Source organism: Artibeus jamaicensis, unplaced genomic scaffold (assembly GCF_021234435.1).
Source record: "Artibeus jamaicensis isolate MK-2021 breed Jamaican fruit bat unplaced genomic scaffold, CSHL_Jam_final scaffold_369, whole genome shotgun sequence".
Taxonomy (NCBI): domain Eukaryota; kingdom Metazoa; phylum Chordata; class Mammalia; order Chiroptera; family Phyllostomidae; genus Artibeus; species Artibeus jamaicensis.
The window spans coordinates 34,656,402-34,679,624 of record NW_026522042.1 but is presented as its reverse complement, the minus strand read 5'-3'; the positions used below and the strand labels follow the sequence as shown (position 1 = coordinate 34,679,624).

Here is a 23,223-nt window from a genome sequence, read left to right as displayed (position 1 = left end):
GTTATCATGGATGTGCCTATTTAACAAGGTCTCAGCTGGAGCTAACCAAGATCTCCATTCCCTCAGAACTGACACAGGTCTCAGAATGCTTCAGAGCAGGCCACCTCACTTCTCTTACTCGTGCCAACGTTAAAGGGGCCTCTCTAGATATGTTCCCAGTTTGCTTCTGCCAAGGGGTGTTCGAGTGAGAGCTTCTAGCCTGAGGAGGGTGTAAACACAAGTGAAGTGCAGGCCCCTCGCTTTGAGTTCCTGGGTGCCTACCTTAACCTCTGGATCCCAGTAATGGAAAGAAACCAGTTTTCAGGGCTGTTGTTTGTTTCCCCTGGTCCACTCTTACACTGATGCACCCTTTGAGCATCCTGTCCTTATGGAGGAAGGTCAGAGTCCACCCGCTGATCTGTGGCCTCGACTTGGGCATTAGGAGTATCACCCCCACCCCCACTCCAGGGGAAGTTTTCACTCATCTCACTCTCCCCTCTTTACCTTGCCATCCTGGTCATTTCCTGTGCTTGCTTGTGAATTCTCCTGTGCATTTAAATAGGTGATTGCTATTTTTATTCAGTGTTTTATAGGAGGTATTTCAGTTATTTGGTTTGCAAAAAAAATTAATAAAATCCAGAAGTCAAAAAAATATTTTTAATCGATGTTTTGTTCTTCTAGTTTTTAAGGATGAAAAAATAATTTAAGAAAGTATCCCTGGCAATGCTGGGGGGCTTACACTCCTCCATCTTTCTGCCCCCCCAACTGTGCACCCAGGTGTGTGCATGTTTGTAGGATCACATGTGCATGCGTGTTCACATGTGTGCGTGCAGGTGCCCAACCCCTTTGCTGCTGCCCCACCTGTCTCCCCTCCAGATCCGCTAACTCGCTGCCTGTTCAGGACTCCGCCCCGTTAGTACAAACTCGGCTGACTTCCAGGATGTGCCCCATCGATAGTCTAGTAGATTGTAACAGTGAAAGGTTCCCTTCTCAGTTCGAGTTAAGGCAAAGGGCTTCCCACTACAACAGACAAGCCTGAAACCTTATCAGTCCATGTTTCTCCCTCAAGGAGTAACACATGGACCCTACTCCCCCCCCCCCCTCCTTTCCAGCTCACACCTTGCGACTCTCGCACCTAGCCAGAGAGGCAACTTCCTAGGCCCTCCGGCTAGGCCCACGGCCTCGCATTTCCACATTCCCCGACCACCAATCCCAAGTTGGTTGGCTCCTTTCTGATCTGTTTGTACTCCCTGACGGCCTGGTTCAAGTCAGATTCCAGGGTGCAACGAAGACAGCTCACCAGGAAACTGCCAAGCGACACGGAGGGCGTAGGGTGTCACACGTGACCCTCATTTACAAAACATCCGCCACGTGCCAATCCTCGGTCTGGGGACAGGGCCCTGCTGCACCACGCTGAGCGGACAAGTGTAGCCGACGAACAGGGAGCTTCAGAAGTGGACGCCGTGTTGGAGACACACACAAAACTGCTACGGAGGACGTGCAGGACAACAGCACGGGTCGCGGTGAGTCCGGAGGACGGGTCCGAGGGAGGGAGACTGCTGGAGGGCCCCACCCACCAGAAGTTAACCCGCTGGAAGTGGGGTAGCGCGGATCTTGGAAGTCAGGACCAGCGGGCGCTGCCGGTGGGCGGGGGCGCCGCCCGCCCCGCCCTTCCAGTCGTGCAGCCGGAAGCGGAAGTGGTTGCCGACTGCTCCAGTCCGATCGGGCAGTGGGCGGCTGCAGTACTAATGGTGAGGGGGCCGCGGACGGGGGCGGGGGTGGACGCGGACGCGGACGCGGGTTCCCAGGTGGTGGTCGCCAGCCTCCGCCGCGGTCCCTCTGTGGGCTCGGCGGGCGGGGTGCGGCCCCGGGGCCGGGTGGCGCAGCACTGGCAGCAGCCACCGCGGTCCCGTCACCCCAAATATATTCGGGCCGCAGTCTGTCGTCATCTCCGTCTAAGCGGGCGCAGTGTCGTCCCTCGTCTGGGGACCCCGTCAGGAGATGGCCGTCCGGTTCCGAGGGCACTTGGCTTTCCCCGAGAACGGCATTCGGAGCTGAGGCCGCACGTATCCCCGAGGCGCGGACTAAAGCTTTGCTCACCTGTGGCCCCTGGAGACCCCTCCTTGTGCGACACTCGGCCGCGTATTGAAAATCGTATAGGTGTTAATGTCACTGGCAATGCTGGAAACATGTTAGAGTGAAACAAGGAAACAAAGCAAATACAGGGTTATGTACGCAGGTGGATGTCAACTTCGGAATGCAAAGGAAAAACGGGAGCCCTGGCAGAAGTGCCTGTCCCTGGATGGCGGACTTAAGGCGGGGTTGCCTGTTCAGATTTTCTGCATCGGTGTCTGTAACTTCGTAATCAGAAAAGAAAGAAAGACAGTGGTTGCTATATAGTTCCACTTGAAAGAGGAAAAGCATATTATGTACAAACAGAGGACTTATTTAACATTTAGAAAATCCTTCGTGGATTTCATTGTTTTTCTGTAAGCATGTGGGAATGGGGAATGGAAATTTTAGGGAGAGGGTCGGTCTTTTTCATATCTTTGAGAAGTTGTGTACAGAAAACAGGCATAAAGATGGAAGTTCGATGGCTGAAGTCCAGGAAAACGGATTCTTGTTTGATCCTCTCATTTGCCAGACACCAAATCTCCCTTTTGACTCTATGACCGGGGTGCTTGTGGAGCTGCGGTTGAAGGCAGGTTTCCTTGGTTTGGCAGCATCTCTTTACGCTGTATCCAAGCCTTCTGTCCTCTCACCTTCGTTTACTCAACTGTGTTAAGTAGTAGGAAACAAATCTGGATGCTACAGACAGTCGTGATTCTTGAGGGGTATTGTAGGATGTGTGCTGAGACTTCACCTGGGGTGGTGAGGTGTACTGTCCCTTTGTCCTCATGTCCCCACTGAGCAGTTCTGGTACAGCTGTCCCACCGGCATGGCCAAGGGGTGGTGTGACAGCTCTGGAAATGAGAACTTGGCCCTGTTTGGGCAAGAGAAATGCCTTGGAGACTGCCATCTGATGTGCTGAGTGGTCTGGGGCCCACACAGAGACATCCTCCATATGTTCATATCTTATACCTGTGAATGCCTCTGCTCTCCCTAAGGGTGGAACTTTCTTCATGTTTGCGTTCTTAAGTTTTATATTTATTATTAAAGTGTTGATGATCGTAGTCCAACATTCTTTCAGGTTTACTGGATTTATCAAATGCTCTCATAAATCCACTATGAACAACTGCCTATTGGCGGGGTGGGGGGGGTGAGTTGTGTATCTGATGTTATTACCTTGCTAACATACTTCCCCTCCTATTCCCTCTCCCCCGTGCACACAGGATACGTAACTTTAGTATGACAGGTTCTGAGATTCCACCTGCTTTTTAACCATGAAGGAGACTGACCGGGAGGCTGTTGCAACAGCGGTCCAAAGGGTTGCTGGGATGCTTCAGCGCCCGGACCAGCTGGACAAAGTGGAGCAGTATCGCAGAAGAGAGGCCCGGAAAAAGGCCTCCGTGGAGGCCAGATTAAAGGTATGTGGCCAGAGAGGCCACAGGCACCTGCTGAGTCCCCAGGCAGGTCATAGTCATTTATCTTGAGTTTTAGGCTCTTAGCTTCATTATTATCATTTTCCTAATTAGACTAGTGATGATCTGGGAAACAGCAGAGTGGAACATTCCCTTTACTTAGTACATTCCTTCCAGCAGTATATTACCCATCAGTAGATTTCTAAATAAAATTGTGGGAATATTGAAAACACCAGGAGAACAATCTTTTTAAACACCTGGAATTTCCACTTAACTTTTTCAAAGGTTTTCTACAGAGTGCATCCTGAGAATATTTTGTGTGGATCACTTCAGCACATGCTGTAACAGGCTGACTGTGGGCCAGGGATTCTGCTGGCCCTGGGGGAGGGAAGAGGAAGAGAGATAGACAGAGGTATTAAGAGTGTGTGCAAGTGGGGCGAGAAAGAAAATCCCTTTTTTCAAGATACTTTATGATTTGGGTTGGCTTGCAACTTAATTCATATGAAAAGGGGAAGTTTCATTAAAACATGCACATTCAGTATCGTTATAAAAATGTTAAAAACCCTGGGCTGCCGTGGTGGCAGGCAGCAGAATGGCTGCAGGGATGTCCAACCTTTTGGCATCTCTGGGCCACACTGGAAGAAGAAGAATTGTCTTGGGCCACACATTAAATACACAAACACTAATGAAAACTGATGAGCAAAAAAAAAAAGATTTTAAGTAAATTTACAATTTTGCGTTGGACTGCATTCATAGCCATCCTGGACTGCATGCGGCCCACAGGGCACAGGTTGGACACCCCTGGTTGAGGATTTGTCTTTGAGGAAAGTTAATTCTCACACTGATATGGCAGTGAGGTCAGCTCTCCACCAGAAAACACTAGTATCCAGGTAAGGTAAGGGTAGCCTTGGTCAGACAGAATGAGGCCATTCGTTTGTACCAAGGAGGCATTCTGAAGCCATGGATGGATTGGAAACAGCAGTTTCGTTTTAATTTTAAAGTGTGGAGTTGCTGCGTTTTTTAGTCAGAATTTTAATCTGTTCTAGAGACTTGTGGGATTAGCTAAGGAGTATCAATAGTGACTTAGAAACCTTGCACAGTCTTTTGTTAATTATTTCTAAATGCGATTTAAGACTCCTAGATTAAAGGTATTGCTGGCCTCTTTTGTGCTACCCAGTCTTTTCCCTCCCTTCTGCCCGTGTCCTTTGTCCTACCCTTTCTCTTCTGAGTGTACAGTTCGCTGGGTGGCGTGCCAGGGGCCCTGCAGAATGAGTCCGGACCAACCGTACACACACCAGGTCTGCATAGTAGGGCCGGCTCCCCTTGAGTGGAGTCTGGTTTAGGCTGAATGGCAGGTGACCCCTTATCTCCAAAGCTGATGAGCAAGTCCTGACAGTTTTCTGCACTGAGATAAGGCCTGTTAGGAAACTGAGAGGCACCTGGGAAATCACTGGGTGGGGCGGGTCCTTCTAAAGATACCATTTAACGGGTGACCACAGGACCTGAGGTACACCCACAGTGGCATCCATTGCCTTCAGGGGGAGGGGCTAGATGAGGGGTGTTGTAAGATTTTCTCAAAAAGCTTTAAAAAGTATTGTTTTTTTTCCCAAAGCAGCAATGAAAAAAAAGTTCTCTTTGGAATCAGTTAGGTACTTGTTGAGTTTTACTGTCTTTTCTCTGGGTATTAACTCTTCCCTGCTACTGAAATGGAGTTTCTCTTGGGAATCTTTGTTTGTGGCTACCAGGCACTGCTCACTGCCCACTGTCTCCCCTAGGCAGCTATCCAGTCGCAGTTAGATGGGGTGCGCACAGGCCTCAGCCAGCTCCACAATGCACTGAACGACGTGAAGGACATTCAGCAGTCCTTGGGTGATGTCAGCAAGGACTGGAGACAGAGCATCAACACCATCGAGAGCCTCAAGGACGTGAAGGATGCCGTGGTGCGGCACAGCCAGCTTGCTGCCGCCGTGGAGAACCTCAAGAACATCTTCTCAGGTAGCTGGGCTGACAGCAGGGCAGGTGGGCGCTGCAGGCATCACAGGGCAGAGTGCTGCTGGTGCGCATGCCTGTGGCTCTTGCCTGGTTTTCCTTGCTCTGTGGGTGATGCAGAGCTGGTCCAGCTTCTGTGCAGTGTGTTTTGTAGACCTGTTTTGGAGTGAGCGGTAGGCGTGATTCCTACTTGCACAGTTAGCTTCTTATTTTGAGCATGGGTGGAAATGATCAACTGAGCAAGTACAGGCTAGTAGCTCTGTGCTGGTCAGGACAGAGGAGTGGGTAACCGACCCACTGCTGTGTGAGCTGCATTCACTCGACAGTAGGGCGGCTGTTGTTAGATCAGTAGACCAGCTGAGGTTCTGCCAGGTGCAGAAGAATAAGGATGTGCCACACCTGTGAAAGGAACTTGTGGTCTGTGAGAGAAATGGCCCTGTGAACAGGACAGACAGGGAGTAATTACCAGAGGGCGAGGTGATTAAGGAGAGCAACAGTTCCCAGGAGGAGGAGGAGTATGCTCAGGCCTAGGGCCTGGGGGGAAGGTATGCAGCACATTCTGGAGTCTCAGTCTTATTTGGAACCAGACTGGGTGGGGGCTGTGGGGCTGGTGGGGATGGTCTGGGGGCAGGAAGGTGTGGGAAGGACCCTCTCAGAGTAGTCTCCCAACACCTCCATGATGGTAGGGAAAGTGTTCCCGGGCCTATTCAGGGAACTGTCAGCTGTCACCTAGGTGGGCTCCCTCTTGTGTTCAGCACGGCTGATGCTCACATGATGCTGTGACGGAAGCTCCCCTTGTGCTGCCCCTCACCCCAGAGCCTGTCCCTCCCCTTGTCCCCTTGTCCCCTTGCCTCCATCAGGTTCACCAGCATCCCAGCAAGAATCCTGGGGGTGATCTGATCACTTCTCTGCCTTCATCTCATGTCTGGTCTCAGTGAGTTCTTTCTGTCTTTCCATAAACTCCGCCTGACCCCTGAGTGTCACCCAGCTCAGTTCTTCCTAGCAGCCTACCACTGTGAATCCGTAGCACAGGAGGCCTTGTTTTTGCCACTTGGTGCCTTGGTGATCTGTGTCCTGTTCTCACCCCTGTGTCTGATGGCGGCATGTTGAGCGCCTTGGCCCCATTGCTTCGTGCGTGTTCGTCTTCCTGGGCCCATGCTCTGAGTAGCTTCTTGTGTCCCGCATTAATGGCCCGGCAGCACTCCCGACTCCATGGTGGGTGCCTAGGAAGCAGCTCCCCTTGAGGACTGCCAGCTGCCTGGAGCTGGAACAAAGTCCTCGTGCCAGGATACCCCTCAGCCAGCCAGTGCCTCCCTAGTGAATTTCCTGCCCTCACACTTGCCTGTTGATGGGCAGCGTCTTCTGCCGCCTTAGAAAGCTGACGCTGAACGGCCAGGACGCTCCTTTACGGGAAGACGTTTATCCACAGGGGTTGAAAGTAATTCTGTTCCCTTGATGAACACGTGTGCCTACGTTCTATGTATTTTTTGTTTGGAGTAGATTTTGCCTGGGAGGATGCTGTGCTTATTTGGCTCCCTCCAGACTTCCCATTGCCTGTAATTCAGTAGCGCTCTGCACACAGTGTTTCCCCTGCTTTTTGGAAATAAAAGTACGTATAATATAAATGCACTATCATCACCATTTGAAGTGTACGGTTTTGTGGTTTTAGTACTTTCATATTGTGCTACTGTCATCACCATCCACCTTCAGAACTCTTCATCTTACAAACTGAACCTCTTCGTACAGTGCAGTGTGTCAGTCGTATCTCAGAACTGGAGGAAAATCCCCTGAAACTACACCCGTGAGGTGACAGCGCCCCGTTGCCCATCCTGTCAGCCCATCACTTGTCAGAGGGCTGTTTAGATTTTCTGTCTCTTCATGATCTGGTCTCAGCAGGTTGTGTCTTCCTAGTAATTTCCATGTTATCTAGGCTGCCCAGTGTGTTGGCCTACAGTTGTTCCTGGCATTCTCTTTATTTCTGTAGAATTGGTAGCAATGTCCCCCTTTCATTTCTCATTTTAGAATGTGAGTCTTTTCTCTTTTTTTCTTAGTCCATCTGACTTAAGATTTGTCCGTTGTGATCTTTACACAGAACCACATTTTGGTTTTGTTGATACTACTTTTACTTTTTTGTTCTCTATGTTTTATTTGCACTCTAATCATTATGGTTTTCTTTCTTCAGAGTAGCTTTAGGTTTAGTGTATTATTTCTGTAGTTCCTTAAGTTGTGAAGTTAGGTTGTTGATTTGAAATCTTCTTTTCCAATGTGTTTACAGCCGTACACTTCTCCTTGAGCACTGCTTTCTTTGTAGCCTATAAGTTTTGGTGTGTGTTACTATTTTCATTTGTCCATAGGTATTTTCTAATTTCCCTTGTGATATTTCCCTCTACCCATTAAGAGTATGTTGTTTAATTTCCTCAGACTTGTGAATTGTCATCTGTTACAGGTTGCTAATTTTATCCATTGTGGTCACAAAAGACACTGTATGTGATTCTGGTCTTTTAATTCCACTGAGATTTAATTTGTGGTCTGACTTATGGTCTATCCTAGAAAATGTCTTGTGTGCACATAAGAAAAATGTATGTGCAGTTGTGTGCTTGTGTGCTGTTCTGTATATGTCTGTTAAGTCTGGTGGCTTATGGTGTTGCTTAAATCCTCTATTTTCTTACCTTCTGTCTGATTCTTCTAGCCATTGTTGTGAGTGGTGTATTGAAGTCTCCAAGTATTATAGAACTGTGTTTCTCCATTCAGTTCTGTCAGTTTTTTCTTCATATATGAGTATTTTGATGGTCTCCCATTAAGTGCATAAATGTATAGCCTTGCTGGATTGAAGCTTTTATTAATATACACTATTTTCTTTGTCTCTTGTAATTTTTTTAAATTTCAGTATTTTGTCCGGTATCAGTATAGGCGCCCCTATAGTTTTAACTTTAATTCTAATTTTATCCTCACCTTCTCTCAGTTATTGATGTCACAGAATTACATATTTATACACTGTGTCCAAAAACATAGGTTGATAGTTTTTTTAATGCATTAGTTTCTCAAATTATGTATAAAGCAAAATGTAAAATTATAAACCAGAGTTACAGTAGTCCTAGCTTTAGACTAATATTTTTATTTTCCATAAATGTATTAGTCTCTTAAATTAGGTAGAGTAAAAAGTAAAGTCACAAACCAAATTTACAAAAGTAGTGGCTTTTACAATTACCCACCTGTTTATCTTCACCGAGATACTTGTTTCTCCACACAGCTTCAAGTTAGTGTCTGGTGTCCTTTCACTTCACCTTGTAGGACTCCTTGGAGCATTCCTGGTGGGGCAGGTCTGGCGATTAGGCGCTCCCTCGGCTTTTGTCTGTCTGGGTATGTCTTAACTTCTCCTTCACTTCTGAAATATAGTCTTGCCAGATACAAGATTCTTGGGTGACAATCATTTTTTTAACACTGAATATACCACCCTACTGTCCTTTGTCTCCAAAGTATCTGTTGAGAAATCTGCTTACGATCTTACTGATGATCTCTTGTATGTAATGAGTTGCTTTTCCCTTGCTGCTTTCAAGATTCTCTCGCTGTCTTTGGCTTTCAGCAGTTTGAAGGTCTTAGTATGGGTATCTGAGTTTTTTCTACTTGGAGTTTGTTGAACTTTTGGGTGTTTATACTGATGTATTTCATCAAATTTGGTAAAATTGTTACCGTTATTCAAATATTCCCTCTTCCCTTCTGTCTCCTTGTCTTCATCTGGGATTTCTGCGGTGTGCACGTGTGTGCCCGACGGTGTCCCCAAGGTCCCTTCAGCTGTGTTTACTCTTCTTTAGTTATTTTTCTTTCTGTTTCTCATAGCACATACTTTCTGCTGTACAGTTTTCAAGTTTACTGATTCCCTCTCATGTCTGATCAAATCTGTCTTGGAAACCCTGAAGTAAAATTTTCATTTCAGTTATTATTTTTAGCTCCTAAATTGGGGGGGCAAGGGTTCTTTTAATTTTTTACGTCTTGATTTATGTTTCCATTTTGTTCATTTCTCATTTTCTTAACATTCTTCGTGTCTCCCCTTTAGTTCTTTGAGCCGCATATTTAAAGCTTATTTTAAAGCTTTTGTTTAATAAATTTCCCATCTAGTCTTTCTCAAGGACAGTTTCTCTTGGTTTATTTTTTACTTTGAACCTTCATGCTTCCCTATTGTCCTGCCACTGTTCCAGCCGGGCAGGTTCACACGAGACTCGGGCAGACAGTAGAAAGTAGAGGCGCCTTAGGGATGTCTGACATGCCTTTGTTCTCGGGTCGGGCAATCCACAAGCCGTGAGTAGCACTGCAGAGAGTCCCCACTCCCTTAGATACTAAGGAACACAGAGCCGGCAGGGCGCCAGTATCTGACCTTCTGGTTGTATAACAGAGCTTAGTTCTGCTCATGCGGGCCCCGCTCCTGGGCATGTGAACACTGCTAAGTCATAGTTGCCTGGACATCCGGGCGACGGAGCCTGACTGACTCTGTTGTCCCTACACCTATATCATTGTATGCCTTGTGATTCTTCTGGTTTAACACGATACATTTGAATTTAATAACTAGGTAACTCAAAATCAGATTCTCCTCTTCCCTAAGAATGCTGATTTTTGTGTATTTTTTTTTAATTATTGTTATAGGCTGTCTGTGCTGAGGATCAGCCTGAGATGTGAACTTAAGGTCTTCTTGAGTCTTTTCTGAGCCTGTGCCTTTCCCTGGTCCTGTGTAGTCACTTTCTAAATTTCCCTTTATATGAGGTTGCCTTTGAATGCTGTAGTCTTTAAACAGCTGGCTTCCAAAAGGGAAAAAGAGAAAAACAAAAGAGATAAAGGTACTGGTGCTGTAAGTCCTCTGGATGTCACTTCACCTAGTCGGGGAGGGGCTTGCAGCAGTGGCACCTCGCTTTGTGTCTGCACCTCTGTGATCAGAAACACAGCAATCAGCAAGTGGAGCACAGGTCCCCAGTATTTGGAGGTCAGGGCCCTTTTTGCATACTCTGGCTCCTGCAAGTTGTATGTAAGTCACTCCAGAAACGTGGCAGGCATGGTGGCAGCTGGGGGACAGTGGCTGCTGTTGTGCCCAGAACTGAAATTGACCCAAATTAACTGTAGTTTCCTTTCTGAGCCTCCCTTGGAAGTTTCAAGGCTCTAAAGTTCAGCAGACTCTAGAGTTCCATAATAGTTACATCAGACAGATTGTCAGTACAATTATCCAGATAGGAGGGAGATGGATTCTGGGTACTCTCTCCTCTGCCACCTTCCCAGAATCCTGCACAGCCTTCTGTGGTTTTTCACCATGCCATCTTGTGCCTTTTTCCCCAGTGCCCGAGATCGTGAGGGAAACCCAGGACCTCATAGAGCAGGGGGCGCTCCTGCAGGCCCACCGGAAGCTGATGGACTTGGAGTGCTCCCGGGACGGTCTGATGTATGAGCAGTACCGCATAGACAGTGGGAACACTCGGGACATGACCCTCATCCACAGCTACTTTGGGAGCACACAGGGGCTGTCGGACGAGCTGGCCAAGCAGCTGTGGATGGTGCTGCAGAGGTCGCTGGTCACCGTCCGCCGTGACCCCACCTTGCTGGTGTCAGTGGTCAGGATCATCGAAAGGGAAGAAAAGATTGACAGGCGCATACTTGATCGAAAAAAGCAAACTGGCTTTGTTCCTCCGGGGAGGCCCAAGAATTGGAAGGAGAAGATGTTTGCCATCTTGGACAGAACTGTAACTACCAGAATCGAGGGCACGCAGGCAGACACCAGGGAGTCCGACAAGATGTGGCTCGTTCGCCACTTAGAAATTATAAGGAAGTACGTCCTAGATGACCTCACTGTGGCCAAAAACTTGATGGTTCAGTGTTTCCCTCCCCATTATGAGATTTTCAGGAATCTCCTGAGCATGTACCACCAGGCCCTGACCACACGGATGCAGGAGCTTGCGTCGGAAGACCTAGAAGCAAATGAAATTGTGAGCCTGTTGACTTGGGTCTTAAACACCTACACAAGGTAACACTAACTTTGCCTCTTGTGTCTTCTTTTGTGTAGAAACTGTAACAAAAACATTCTGACCTTCTCTAAACAGCCACTGTTGTTCTGCTCCAGTCAGGTACTCAGCACCTGCAGGCATTATTTTCTGGTTGGTGAAAGTTGTCTTTCTGGGGGGCTTGTCCTTGAGGTTAGGGCCCAGCCTCTGGTCATGTGAGAATGCTCTTATATTTGGGGTGCCTCTGCCCTTGGCATCCAGTCCACATTGAGCAGTTCAGGTTGGACTTTCCTGTGGTACTGAGTGTCACTATACACTGACCCGCTTTCTCCTGGAGGTGGCACTGAACAGGTGGTTTCAGTGGACAGGTGAGGACACATGGGCCCAGGAGGTCCTTCAGACTCACCGTGGTTGGTGAGGAGATGCCCTCACTCCCTCCCCAGATGTGCTTTCTTTTCTCTCACCACTATGGCGGTCAGTTCAGTTGTCCTTTTTGCATTTCAGCCTTGGGGCTCTGTCACTTCATGAAAGGGTGAAAGTGTACAGGACGGGACAGTGGTCGGCTATTATGAAATTCTTTAACATCATCTGGCTGAGAAAAAACACAGTGTTTTGTGAATAGAACAGTTTTCTTTTTTAGTCTTGTCACTAGAGTGTAGAAATTAAATCTCTTGTCCTAGAAGTAAGGTTTTGGGATGTTTTGTTTTTGGTAACAGCTTATGGTAGAGAATGTGTACATTTTCAGTGCAGAAAAATACAAAGAAAGGAAATATCTCACCTTTTTGATGATGATCCTGTGGCCGCAGCCTTGGCTGCCTCCTGTGTGCTGCTGTCACACAGCCCGGGAGCCCGTGGCTGCCATGGTCACCCCGTGTGGCCGTCGTCTCTGTGCAGCCTCGGCCTGTACGTGCTGCCCGCGAGGAAGGCACTGGATGGTTGTCTTCCTTTCGTACGGGACGGAACTGAGGCACAGGAGTGATGTGCCCGTTCACACAGCCAGCGAGTCAAGTGTAGAGCAGGGTTCAAGCCTGTGCTCCCGCCATCCGACCATGGGGGGGGTGTGACATGCTGAGTTTTGTGTGTTGGTTTTGTTTTTCACTCAGTACGCTGTAAGCACTTTTCTGCCTCGGGCAGCTTCCTGTTGTCTTCCCATGTTTCCATCATGTTGGACTTGATCACGGGAAGAATCGAACTGCTTTTGTACTGCAGACGTTTTCATGCTGGATTAAGGTTCTTGGTGGGGGGTAATAATCTGGGTTAAGTAAATCGTCTTTTAACGTTGGCATAATTGTACGAAGTGCCATTCTATTCAGGAGGACCTTGGATTTCTTATAGAGAGTGGACTAGTGTCATTTAAATATACATTTAGGGCTCTGGCCAATATAGTTCAATTGGTTGGAGCATCGTCCTGTAAAGCAAAAGGTTGCAGGTTCAATTCCTGGTCAGAGCACATACCCTAGGTTGTGGTCCAATCCCCATTGGGGCGCCAATGAGAAAGCAACCAGTTAATGTTTGTGTCTCACACTGATGTGTCTCTTCTTGCTTCCTCTGTTTCTCACTGTCTCAAAAAAAAAATGTCCTCAGAGGAGGATAAAAATAAATAAACACACACACACACACACAATTTTAAGCAAGAAGAACCTGTCCTCTCCTCCAGAAAAGAAATAGCAATACTATTTTCTGTCTGTTTCCTGGTTCTTAATCTTTCTCATTCCTGGATTTTTTTTTTGTAGCACAGAGATGATGGGCAACGTGGAGCTGGCCCCGGAAGTGGATGTTAGCAGCCTGGAGCCTTTGCTTTCTCCACACGTGGTCTCGGAGCTGCTGGACACGTACATGTCCACTCTTACTGTGAGTAGAGCCGCACGTGGTCCCAGACAGTCTGGGTCTAGTGCCCGGACGCTGCGTCGGGTCTCTGCCTGGCGACCTGGAACCAACGCCAGTGGGCAAAAGAAGGGAGCGAGACCCTGCCTTGACATTGGCCTCCTAAGGATGCGCAGGCTCTCTTTTTGGAAAATTGGGTCTTGAAACATACGTTTGCCGGTTAGATGAAGGAAGTACCCCAATTTCTAGCTCTGGATCTGGAGATTGTCTGGGATATACGTTCCGCAGGTACAGAAACCTACTCTGGAGTGAGCCTGTCCTGACCCCAGTAGGCTGACAAGACCCCAGGAGGTCCTGCTGATGTGTGGTGGTACCTGCCAGCCACTTAGCACTGAGCCTGGGGATGAGAGGGTGGCAGTTAGGGCACCAAATGCTGCCCAGACCCCCAGGCAGTCTCAGAGTAGGATGAGGAAGTCAGGGTCTGCTTCCTGCTGCTTACCACACAGCGTTCTGACATGCGGAGGCCCACACCGTGGAAGCAGGGTGGTGGCTCTGTGCATAGGAGGTGAAGGTGTTGGTATCCGGTCTTCCACGGACAGGTCTGTCTTGATCTTCTGTGTACTTTTGACAAACCCGACCAAAAGCGTGGAGGCAGGTGGGGGCACTGCCGCTATGGAGCTGGCTCTCGGAATGGCTTCTGTGGCATTCCCTTGTTTGGGCACAGGAGTTCCGAGGGTGCTGTTTGGTTTCTGCAGCTGCACCAGTGTATCCTTGGCTTAGAGGGCATATTCTTTTCTCCCTTCCTCTGCTGCCAAACCTCCTTAGTCAAACATCATTGCCTGGCTGCGGAAAGCTCTAGAAACAGACAAGAAAGACTGGATAAAAGAGACTGAACCTGAAGCCGACCAAGATGGGTACTACCAGACGACACTCCCAGCCATTGTCTTCCAGGTACCATCTGTGGATTCTGAGTTTCACTTCTGGGTAGTTAATAGGGTCTGTGGGTTTTAAATATGAACGCAAAGTGCCTCATTTCATAGTGAAGATAGAAAGAATCCTGCCTAGTGCATCAGGTCCTTCTCTCTGAAGCTGAGCAAATTGAGGGTTGTACCTGCCAAGTAGATCTGCCCAGGGTCACTTCAGTTTTCCTGATCCTTTTGCACTTGAACTAGAACTGAATTTGTTATTTGAGTATAACGTTTGGATTTAAGTTTGCTTGTTTGGAGTATCCTGATATTGTAAATGCCTTTATAAATGCCACGGAATTGAATCTAACCTGATGGAGTTAGGGAAACCCAAGGGAATTCCTTGGGTTTTAACAATAATCATGCATTCTCACAGATAATACACTTTCGAATGCCTGGCCACCTGCTGGTGTCCGCAGTGCCCTTCCCTTTCTCTCCGGCCTGTGCAGTTCTTTCCAGTGGCGTGGCTGACAGTAGGAGGCCTGCGCCCTGTTGGAATGTTCATATGGCACCCTGTCTGCTGCCAGTGCTGGGGCTCTAGCCTGCACAAGTGGGTGCTGCTGGTGTTTTTCTCCAGGCAACACGTAGTTAGCCACAGATTGGTCCTCACCCTGTCTTTATTTTTATTTTTATTTATTCTGACATCATGACAGCCCATTTCCAACAAGAACCTGGGGTGAGTTCTGCCTGCTGGCTCTTCTGTCTTTTCAAGTTCACTTCCCCTCGGCTCCAGTATATGTCCTAATTCTTAAGAAATCCACATCACTAATCACTGTTCAGCACCCATGTCACCTCACGGGCCCCCCCGTCTCCTTGCCGGCTTCCCCTTCAAGGAGACCTGCCTGTTTATAGGCAATTAGGAAATGGTTCACTTGCTTTTTTACCCTGTGAGGAAGTTGTTTGTTTAGCTTTATTTTTCACATGGTTTCATTTTTTTCTCTGAATTTCGACTATCCCAACTACCAGCTAGCAGATGGTGTTTTATTTAATGGGAAACCTGTGCTCTTATGCGTTTATGTTAGAATTCATCCATTCTCCAATTTTTAGATGTTTGAACAGAATCTTCAAGTTGCTGCTCAGATAAATGAAGATTTGAAAACAAAGGTACTAGGTTTGTGTCTTCAGCAAATGAATTCTTTCTTAAGTAGGTATGTATTTTTGCCATTGTACTAATTTAGAAAATATATGTTTTTAAAAATTAGAAGCAAAAATCTGTTGGTGCTGCTATGCCTTATGTTAAAAAAGAATTTAAGCCTGGGTTGGCTGTGGTTACCTTATTTTGTTGCATAGAAGGGCAGCCTTTCCTTGTTACCTCCTGTTGAGAGTGTGTCCCCAGGCCCCTGAGAACCCAGATCTGATCTGCAGCACCCCAGCAGTGTTGTCCGTACGCCGCCGGTTGGAGTTAGAGCTTCTCCTGGGACGCCTGTCCTTCCTGTGGTCTGAACTTCTGCAGCGGGGAGGGCAGCTCCAGGGGCGGCGTTCCTGCCTCTGGGAGGCCAGCCCTGGGCGGGGCGCTCAGAGGGGCTGTACCTCCAAGACACCTCCCTCCCGTGGAATTGTGCATGAAGAAGATTTTTAAACCGGTGCAAAAGTAGAAAGAATGACATAAAAAACTTTATCCATCATCCCGTTCACAAGCTGTTCCTTTAAAGCCACCCTTTGCCTCATGCGGTCACCCTCCCTCCTCCCCCATGCTCTCTTGCTCTGCTGAAGTAACTTTAAAGAAAACCCCAGACACTGAGGCGTTTCCCCTGCATTCTCTACCCTAACTCCAGTGCTATCAACCCACATAAAACTTGCGCAGTCGCTCCATGGGACCGTCGAACACCAAGTTTGTATTTGGGCTTTCCCGGTGTTCGCATACATATGTCTTTATAGTTACGTATTCTACGTCACATGTGGTTTTTCGGGTTCTCAGGTCTGTGACACAGGAGAAGAGTCCCTTCCCTTCTGTAAGCCACTGGTTTGTGGAGAGTGCACATTGTCCCGTAGAGTGACCAGCACCCTCCAGCCCACCTCTCGGATTGCCATGTGCCCACAACCACAAGTTGTCTCTAACAGCTTGTGGGATTCCCGTGTTCTCGTTCTGTGAGAACCCTGCACGGGTGGTATGTGTGTTCCACACGGCAGCATGTCAGGAGATGCGTGCCGTTCCGTCCTGCTTTGGTGGCTCGGCACCAACAGTCAGGCCCCTCAGAGTTCCCCTTGGCCATCCGTCTGGGGGACGTGGCCTGAATTAGTCATGTTGATAGAGGAGTGAGGTGGGATTCTTCTGTAAAGAGGAAGCTTTTCCCATTTCCTCAGCCATTTGATTACCTGAATCCCACTTTGGACAGAAAGGTAGAATATGGAATAATTTTCCTTTAGTTGCCAATTTCCATTTTGGTTCTTTTTTAAGATCTATAGCACATTGTACTGTTCTACTCCTGTACATGTTTGAGGATCTCCATAATTAGTTAGACAATAAAATGTGTAGCCCTCTCAGTTGTTCGTTTTTGTGACATCTAAAGAGTCTCATTTATTTTTAATTTGATTTCTTCAGAGAGAGTTTCAGAAAGGGACATTGTATCTAATACTTGATTGTGTTCCCATTTTATAAATTTCTAGGCAAATTGTGTTGGAAAAAATAATACTTTCTCAATAACTCACAATCATATTCCAGAATATTTGTATAATCAGAATACTGAACCCTATTTCAAAGAGTTGATGTGAAATTAATTTTTAATAATTCATTTAAAATGACCAATTTTTCTGTTCTTTATTAGTACAGAGCATCCAGATTTTTGTGTGTGTGTGTGTTAAAGACACTCATCTGGTCAAGCGTTAGGGTTGTAGACCATATATCACAGGTGGTGTCAGCGTGGCATGTGAAACAGCTGCAGGTTGCCCTCTGATAGCGTTTGCTGTGGGTTGTGCGTCCTCAGATACAAAGACGAAGCCCAGCTGTATAAGGAGGAGCACCTGAGGAACCGGCAGCACCCTCACTGCTATGTCCAGTACATGATCGCCATCATCAACAACTGCCAGACCTTCAAGTAAGTGACTGTTAGGGACAAAAACAGGCAGGTGAGGACACTCAGCCACCTCACTGAGCCTCAGCTCTTCCTTTGCAGAGAGTCCATAGTCAGTTTAAAGAAGAAGTATTTAAAAAATGAAGTGGAAGAAGGCATGTCTCTGAGCCAGCCTAGTATGGACGGGATTCTGGACGCCATCGCTAAGGAGGGCTGCGGCAGCCTGCTGGAGGAGGTCTTCTTGGACCTGGAGGTGGGGCACTCCGACTGCGCACCCAAGCTGGGTGCGCCTGCCTTCCTTCTCAGTCGTAGTAAAAGCGCTGTGGCCTTTCTGTGACGTGGTGTGCCCTGGGTGGTGTAGGACTGAGTTTTTGTCCTGCTGCACAGCTGAGTAGAGACTCCCGGTAAACATCCGTGGATTACAGCCTAGCACCGCGTCACAGGAAGCCCACTGTATCCTTTAGCAGAGTCTTGATGGCAAAGAAATACAAAGATAAAAAATACTATTTGTTACTTGTCAACGTGGCAGGGATTGCAGACGTGTTGTTGAGGGTATGAGCAAAGGGAAGATCTTGTGTTCTGCACAGAATGTGAATTGTGCAGTTTTGGGAGGACAGTTTTGAAACAGGTAATTGAGGTTTTAGTTTGCGTATGTTTTGAACAATTCTACTTATAAGAGTTTCACCTGCAGAAGAGTACAAAATCACTGCAGCATTTTTTAAATTGCAGGATGTGAAAATTTTTAAATGTCCATCAGAATAGGGTGGGTAAATTTCAGAATATTTGTATGATAAATTGAGGATGAGGCAAAAGTGTTATTTTTATATAAAAAATGACAGTAATTAATAAATAATGATACAAGAATAAACTGTTTCACACACAACTGTACACCTACTTTTGCCCAACACTATATATAGTCACTAAAGGTGAAACGTGTACACAGATACCTGCATACCTCACAGGTGCGTGTGGTCTGAGTCCCCTGTGGTTAAAGTACACAATTGCTGGTCACACACCAATAGTGCTTGTGATTACCAGGTGCTGTCACTCACGTCAGTACACCAGGGAGACGTGGTGCCAGGATCTCAATATCAAAGTGATTTTTTCTGTGGTCTGCTTTTTAGCCACATCTCAGTGACCTGATGACCAAAAAGTGGCTGTTGGGATCAAATGCTGTAGACATCATCTGTGTCACCGTGGAAGACTATTTCAATGATTTTGCCAAAATTAAAAAGCCATATAAAAAGGTAAGAGCATGGGGCACAGTCGCTGGTGTCAGCTCACTGGCATGCTGGAGCCCACGTGGCATATTGTGTAGCGTTCAGTGTCCGATTAGTTCTGAGTGGAAGTTCAGAGGTGGTTTTGTTAAGCCAGTGCAGGAGACATCAGTGTCTGAAGATAGAGTAGAAGTGGCGGTAATGGTGTCTCTGAGTGAAGACTGAGACCGTCATCTGGCTTTACTGCTCCTGACACCCCACCAAACCCACACTGACACAAGGCTGCAGACCCGATCCCACGTGGGTGGTGGGGCAGTGGCTGTGGCTCTGACGAGATGATGGGGAGAAAGGGCAGTCCTCTGTCTAGATACTCATCAAGACACACTGGCTACTAAACTTCCTCTGTTCCGCAGAGGTCTTGTGATAACAGGGAGCTCCCGCATTAATTGCTGTTTAGTCTCCTCCAAGTCTTAACCGTATAATGCCACCATGTCCTCATCCAGGCCTGGCTAGGTACATATTTTCATGTGTACCTAGCCTTGTGTAGTTTTTGTTATCCTTGTTATTAAAAGTTTAATTTGGTCATCACTGGTGTGGCTGAGTACATTGGGCTTCATCCTGTGGAGCAAAAGGATTGCTGGTTTGATTCCTGGTCAGGGCACACGCCTGGGTTGCGGGCCAGGTCCTGAGTTGGGGGCATGCGAGAGGCAGCTGATCAGTGTTTCTCTCACACATCTATGTTTCTCTCCATCTCTTTCTCCCTTTCCCTCTCTCTCAAAATAAATAAATAAATAAATTTTAAAAGTTCAATTTGTAAAATCAGGCTTTTTAACTTTTTTTTATAGAAATGAAATGGTTTTGATATGTTGACCTCATATCCAGACACTTTGTAAAACTGTTCTTAGGATTTATTTCCACATCTTTCCAGGTCTCCAGGCAGACAGGTGTTTTATCCATGAATATTGACATTGTATATGTTCATTTCTGGTCCTTACAGCTTTTGTGTCTTCTCCACGTCTTGCTGTGCTGGACATCCAGCCCAGTGGGCATCTGTGTCTAATGCCAAATTTTAAAAGAAATTCTTCTAACTGCCATTAAAAGTAATACTTGCAGGGAGACCCAGGTGCTGTAAGTCCACCTGACTGACTGGTCCCTTCACAGCTGCCAGGAGGCTCTGGTGCTTAGAGATTTGGTGGGATCAGCCAGCTCCGGTCATGTTTGAATTTCTTGTTGCTTGCACAGGTTTTAGTTCCACTGTTTATTTCTTTAAACGTTTTGTACGTTTATTTAACCGTCAGTGTCTGGGGTTTGTGTGCGGAGTCCCCGGGCCAGGAGCTTGTTGTCTGCGGACTCCCAGTCCTGGTGGCTTGTCTCCCAGCGTGATGACGTGCATGCCTCGTGCGAGGGCATCTGCTCCCAGGAGCCTGGGCTGCTGGACTGGCACTCAGTCCTTTGACCCTGCTTTTGGCTACAACCCCAGGCAGGTACTGGGTGCTATCCTGCTTGTCTTGTTTGGGGTCCTTGGGGTCCCCCTCCCTTTGGCACAGGGAGCGGGGCACCCAGCCTTCCCAGGTAGGCACAGCTCTGTTTGGTCGGGAGCTGTGATGCCACTCGTCATGTCAGTGCCGTTTTATTTGCATGGTTGCTGGATGACTGTCTGGTGCCCAAGTGCCACTGGGGGTGGATCTCAGTGGGAGCTGGGGTTTGCATTGTGTCCCGACGTGTTGTGGAGAGAACCATGGCCTTCTCTGACGCATCCTCAGACGGATGGACTCAGGGTTCCTCCTTCCCCTGAAGCTCTGTCACCATTTTCCTGGTTGTGAAGCAGGCTTCTGTGGATGAGGCACGATGTGTGTGCTTCACGCACATCTGTCCTTTGGAGCCTGTCCACTGGTGAGGGCTGGCGCTGGGGCCTGGCCCAGGGTCCCCAGTTCCCTGCTGACCCCAAACTCCAGCCTGAGGGTGATGTGCTCTGAGATACGAGCGAGATGAGACAGCTAGAGGAGTCGAGGGGAGCTGCCCGGAGCGGTGGGCGTGAGGCCCCGTGAAGGGGTCTGGGAAAAGCACGTGCTCCGCTGGCGCACCTGGCGGGAAGCCGTCCTGCAGCGATGTCTGTGGCTAGAAGGACATGTCGTGTGAGGCTGCAGGCAGGCCCTTTGTGGGGACCTTTATTCTGTGTGTCCTCTGGAGGTACAGTCAGCATCTGAGGTGCAGGGTCAGCTCCGTAGGCACCCATCTGCACGACGCTTGCTTGTGCCGGGCCCTGCCTGTGTATTCCTTTTCATTGTTGGATTTCAGGGAAACGGAGTGAATGCTGCTATGATTTTCTAAAGTAAAAAGTATAATTAAGAGTCACAGATGTGCTTGTTTACTTATTCTGAAGCCCTGCCGTTTGTACTGATGGGAAATGGGAAGGAATGTGCTCTGTTCACATGTCGACCTAGATGTGAATGGAAGCCCGTGGGTCCGCGGAGTTGACGTGTCTCTGCTCCCCAGCGGATGACGGCCGAAGCACACCGACGCGTGGTGGTGGAGTACCTGCGGGCTGTCATGCAGAAGCGCATCTCCTTCCGCAGCCCAGAGGAGCGCAAGGAGGGGGCCGAAAGGATGGTCCGGGAGGCTGAGCAGCTGCGCTTCCTGTTCCGCAAGCTGGCATCTGTAAGTGCCACCGCCTCATGCCCTTTCAGAATTACTGCCACTAAAAGGTATCGCCGTGGCTGCTTTTCCAGTTTCCACCCATAAGACTTTTAGGCCAGTTCATCAGGATTGGTCATGGCAGGAACCAAGTGACTGATTCTTGTCTCCTGTGTAAACAGGAGAATCTGCGTAGAGATCTGTCTGACCCGTGGTTGGGGCACATGTGCTCAGGGCAGTAGCTTCTAGACGTCTGGTGTCAGCACTTAACCAGACTTCAGCTCTGAGACACAAGGCTCATCGTCCCTTCCTTCATGCGGGGCCGATCTGACCTCACGACCCACCTAGCCCCCAGCCCCATCTCTGTGCTTAGCGCTCCCATGGGAATGGCCCCCGTGAGAACTTCCTTGGCGTTTACCTGAGAGGAGGGAGTGGGCTGGCCAGCCAGGCATCCTCTGCCAGGGAGGGGGGTGGAGAGGCTCCAGCCTGTGTCCAGCTCGAGGTGTTGTGGTGCTGCATGCTGCTCATGACCTCTACACTCACTTCTAGGGATTTGGCGAAGAAGTGGATGGGTACTGTGATACGATTGTCGCCATTGCAGAAGTGATTAAGCTGACAGACCCATCCCTGCTCTACCTGGAAGTTTCGACTCTGGTCAGCAAATACCCAGATATCAGGTAATAGCCTCCTGTCTCAGCTAGAACTCGGGGAGCAGAGCAGCAGGATCATTCCAAGGGTCCTGGGTTTTAGGTGTGACCCTGAGGGGGTAACAGTACAGCAGCTCTGAGCTCCTCCAAGGGTAAGCTGTGCAGACAACAGTCGCAGGCAGAGTGGGCTTCTGAGAATGACGGCGGATATGCCTGCATTTCGTGTGCCCTCTGCCAGCCCTGTTCATGTTCCTCCCAAGTCTCAGAGTGGCTGGGGCCGGGCTGGGACTCAGTGTGGGTGGGAAGGTGGCTGAGCAGAGTGGTTTTAGGAAGCTTACCTTGTTGTGCTTGTGGTGGACTCAGAAAAGGGAGCCTGTGTGCCGTGCTTGACCAGGATACCTTCCAGCCCTTGTGGGGAAAGGGGCCTGCCCACCAGGCTGGCTGCAGGCTCCTGCAGCTTTTGCAAACCCACCCAGGTTGCCTCCCAGCATCTTCTCCTCCTGTGGTTGCTCTGGGCTGGCTTTGAGCAGGAACAACTGATGGTCCTGTGCTCTCCAGGGTCCTCCTGCTCTAGTTAGTCCATTAAACAAAGATTTAGAAAAGCAACCTTTAAAAAACTTTGCAGTTGTAGACTGAAAAAAAGACCATGTTATGATATGAAAACCTGGGCTTCTCTCCCTCTGACTGGAGGAGAGACAGTCCTTTCACTTGCAGCTGTTGACCCTGTTCTGGGGACCCTCAGTGTCAGCTGAGCTGCATGGTGGTGGGGGGTGGGGAGCTTGAGTAAGGCTCGAGGTGAGCGACTCAGTGCATCCTCCCATGCACCCCTGCGATGTGCGCCCCCCCCCCCCCGCCCGCTTTCCCAGAGACGACCACATCGGCGCTCTGCTGGCCATGCGAGGGGATGCCAGCCGGGACATGAAGCAGACCATCATCGAGACGTTGGAGCAGGGCCCCACGCAGGCGAATCCGAACTATGTGCCCATCTTCAAGGAAATCATCGTTCCCAGTCTGAACGTGGCCAAGCTCCTCAAGTAGCTATTCAGCTTCCAGCCTGAATCTGGTCCCGCAGTCCTCACCCCACAGAGTGACAACCAGGGGCGCGTGGTGCCAAGCACAAGGCTTCCTGAGGGACAGGTGCTCCGGTGGCGGGTTCTGGCCCTCTTGTCATGGACAGGCTTTGTGAGCAGGGTCCTGGCTGGCTGTTCCTGTTTGCCTCTTGGCCTCCCTTTCTTCCACAGTGTCAGGACTTCGGACGCTTCTGCTCAATAAAAGTAGCTGCTGCGGGGAACTGAGAGTTGCCCGGCTTTGAGGTTTTCTTACTAGTGGTGGCTGCAAGGGGACCAGATGCTGCATCTGGAGGCCACCTCCACCCTCACCCACCTGAGTCGGGCGGGGTCCCACTGGCATCCCATTGGCTCGCTGCTCCTCACCTGAATAGGTGGTAGTCCTAGGTGT

At 48.7% G+C, this 23,223-nt stretch overlaps 1 protein-coding gene across 2 annotated transcripts; it reads left to right on the top strand.

The window, feature by feature from the left end:
• The first annotated feature begins 1,182 nt into the window (after window positions 1-1,182).
• EXOC3 (exocyst complex component 3) lies at window positions 1,183-23,062 on the top strand. 2 transcript variants are annotated; one of them, XM_037137324.2, is made up of 13 exons: window positions 1,183-1,502; window positions 3,312-3,506; window positions 5,276-5,495; window positions 10,809-11,490; window positions 13,201-13,318; window positions 14,117-14,242; window positions 15,304-15,404; window positions 17,181-17,291; window positions 17,370-17,520; window positions 18,392-18,514; window positions 20,981-21,142; window positions 21,668-21,795; window positions 22,632-23,062. In XM_037137324.2, the coding sequence occupies exons 2-13, from the start codon at window positions 3,363-3,365 to the stop codon at window positions 22,801-22,803; spliced, it is 2,238 nt and encodes a 745-aa protein (XP_036993219.2). In that variant the 5' UTR covers window positions 1,183-1,502; window positions 3,312-3,362; the 3' UTR covers window positions 22,804-23,062. The 2 variants fall into 2 exon arrangements, with proteins under 2 accessions (XP_036993219.2, XP_036993218.2); XM_037137323.2 differs by lacking the exon at window positions 1,183-1,502 and adding an exon at window positions 1,646-1,730.
• The last annotated feature ends 161 nt before the right edge of the window (window positions 23,063-23,223 follow it).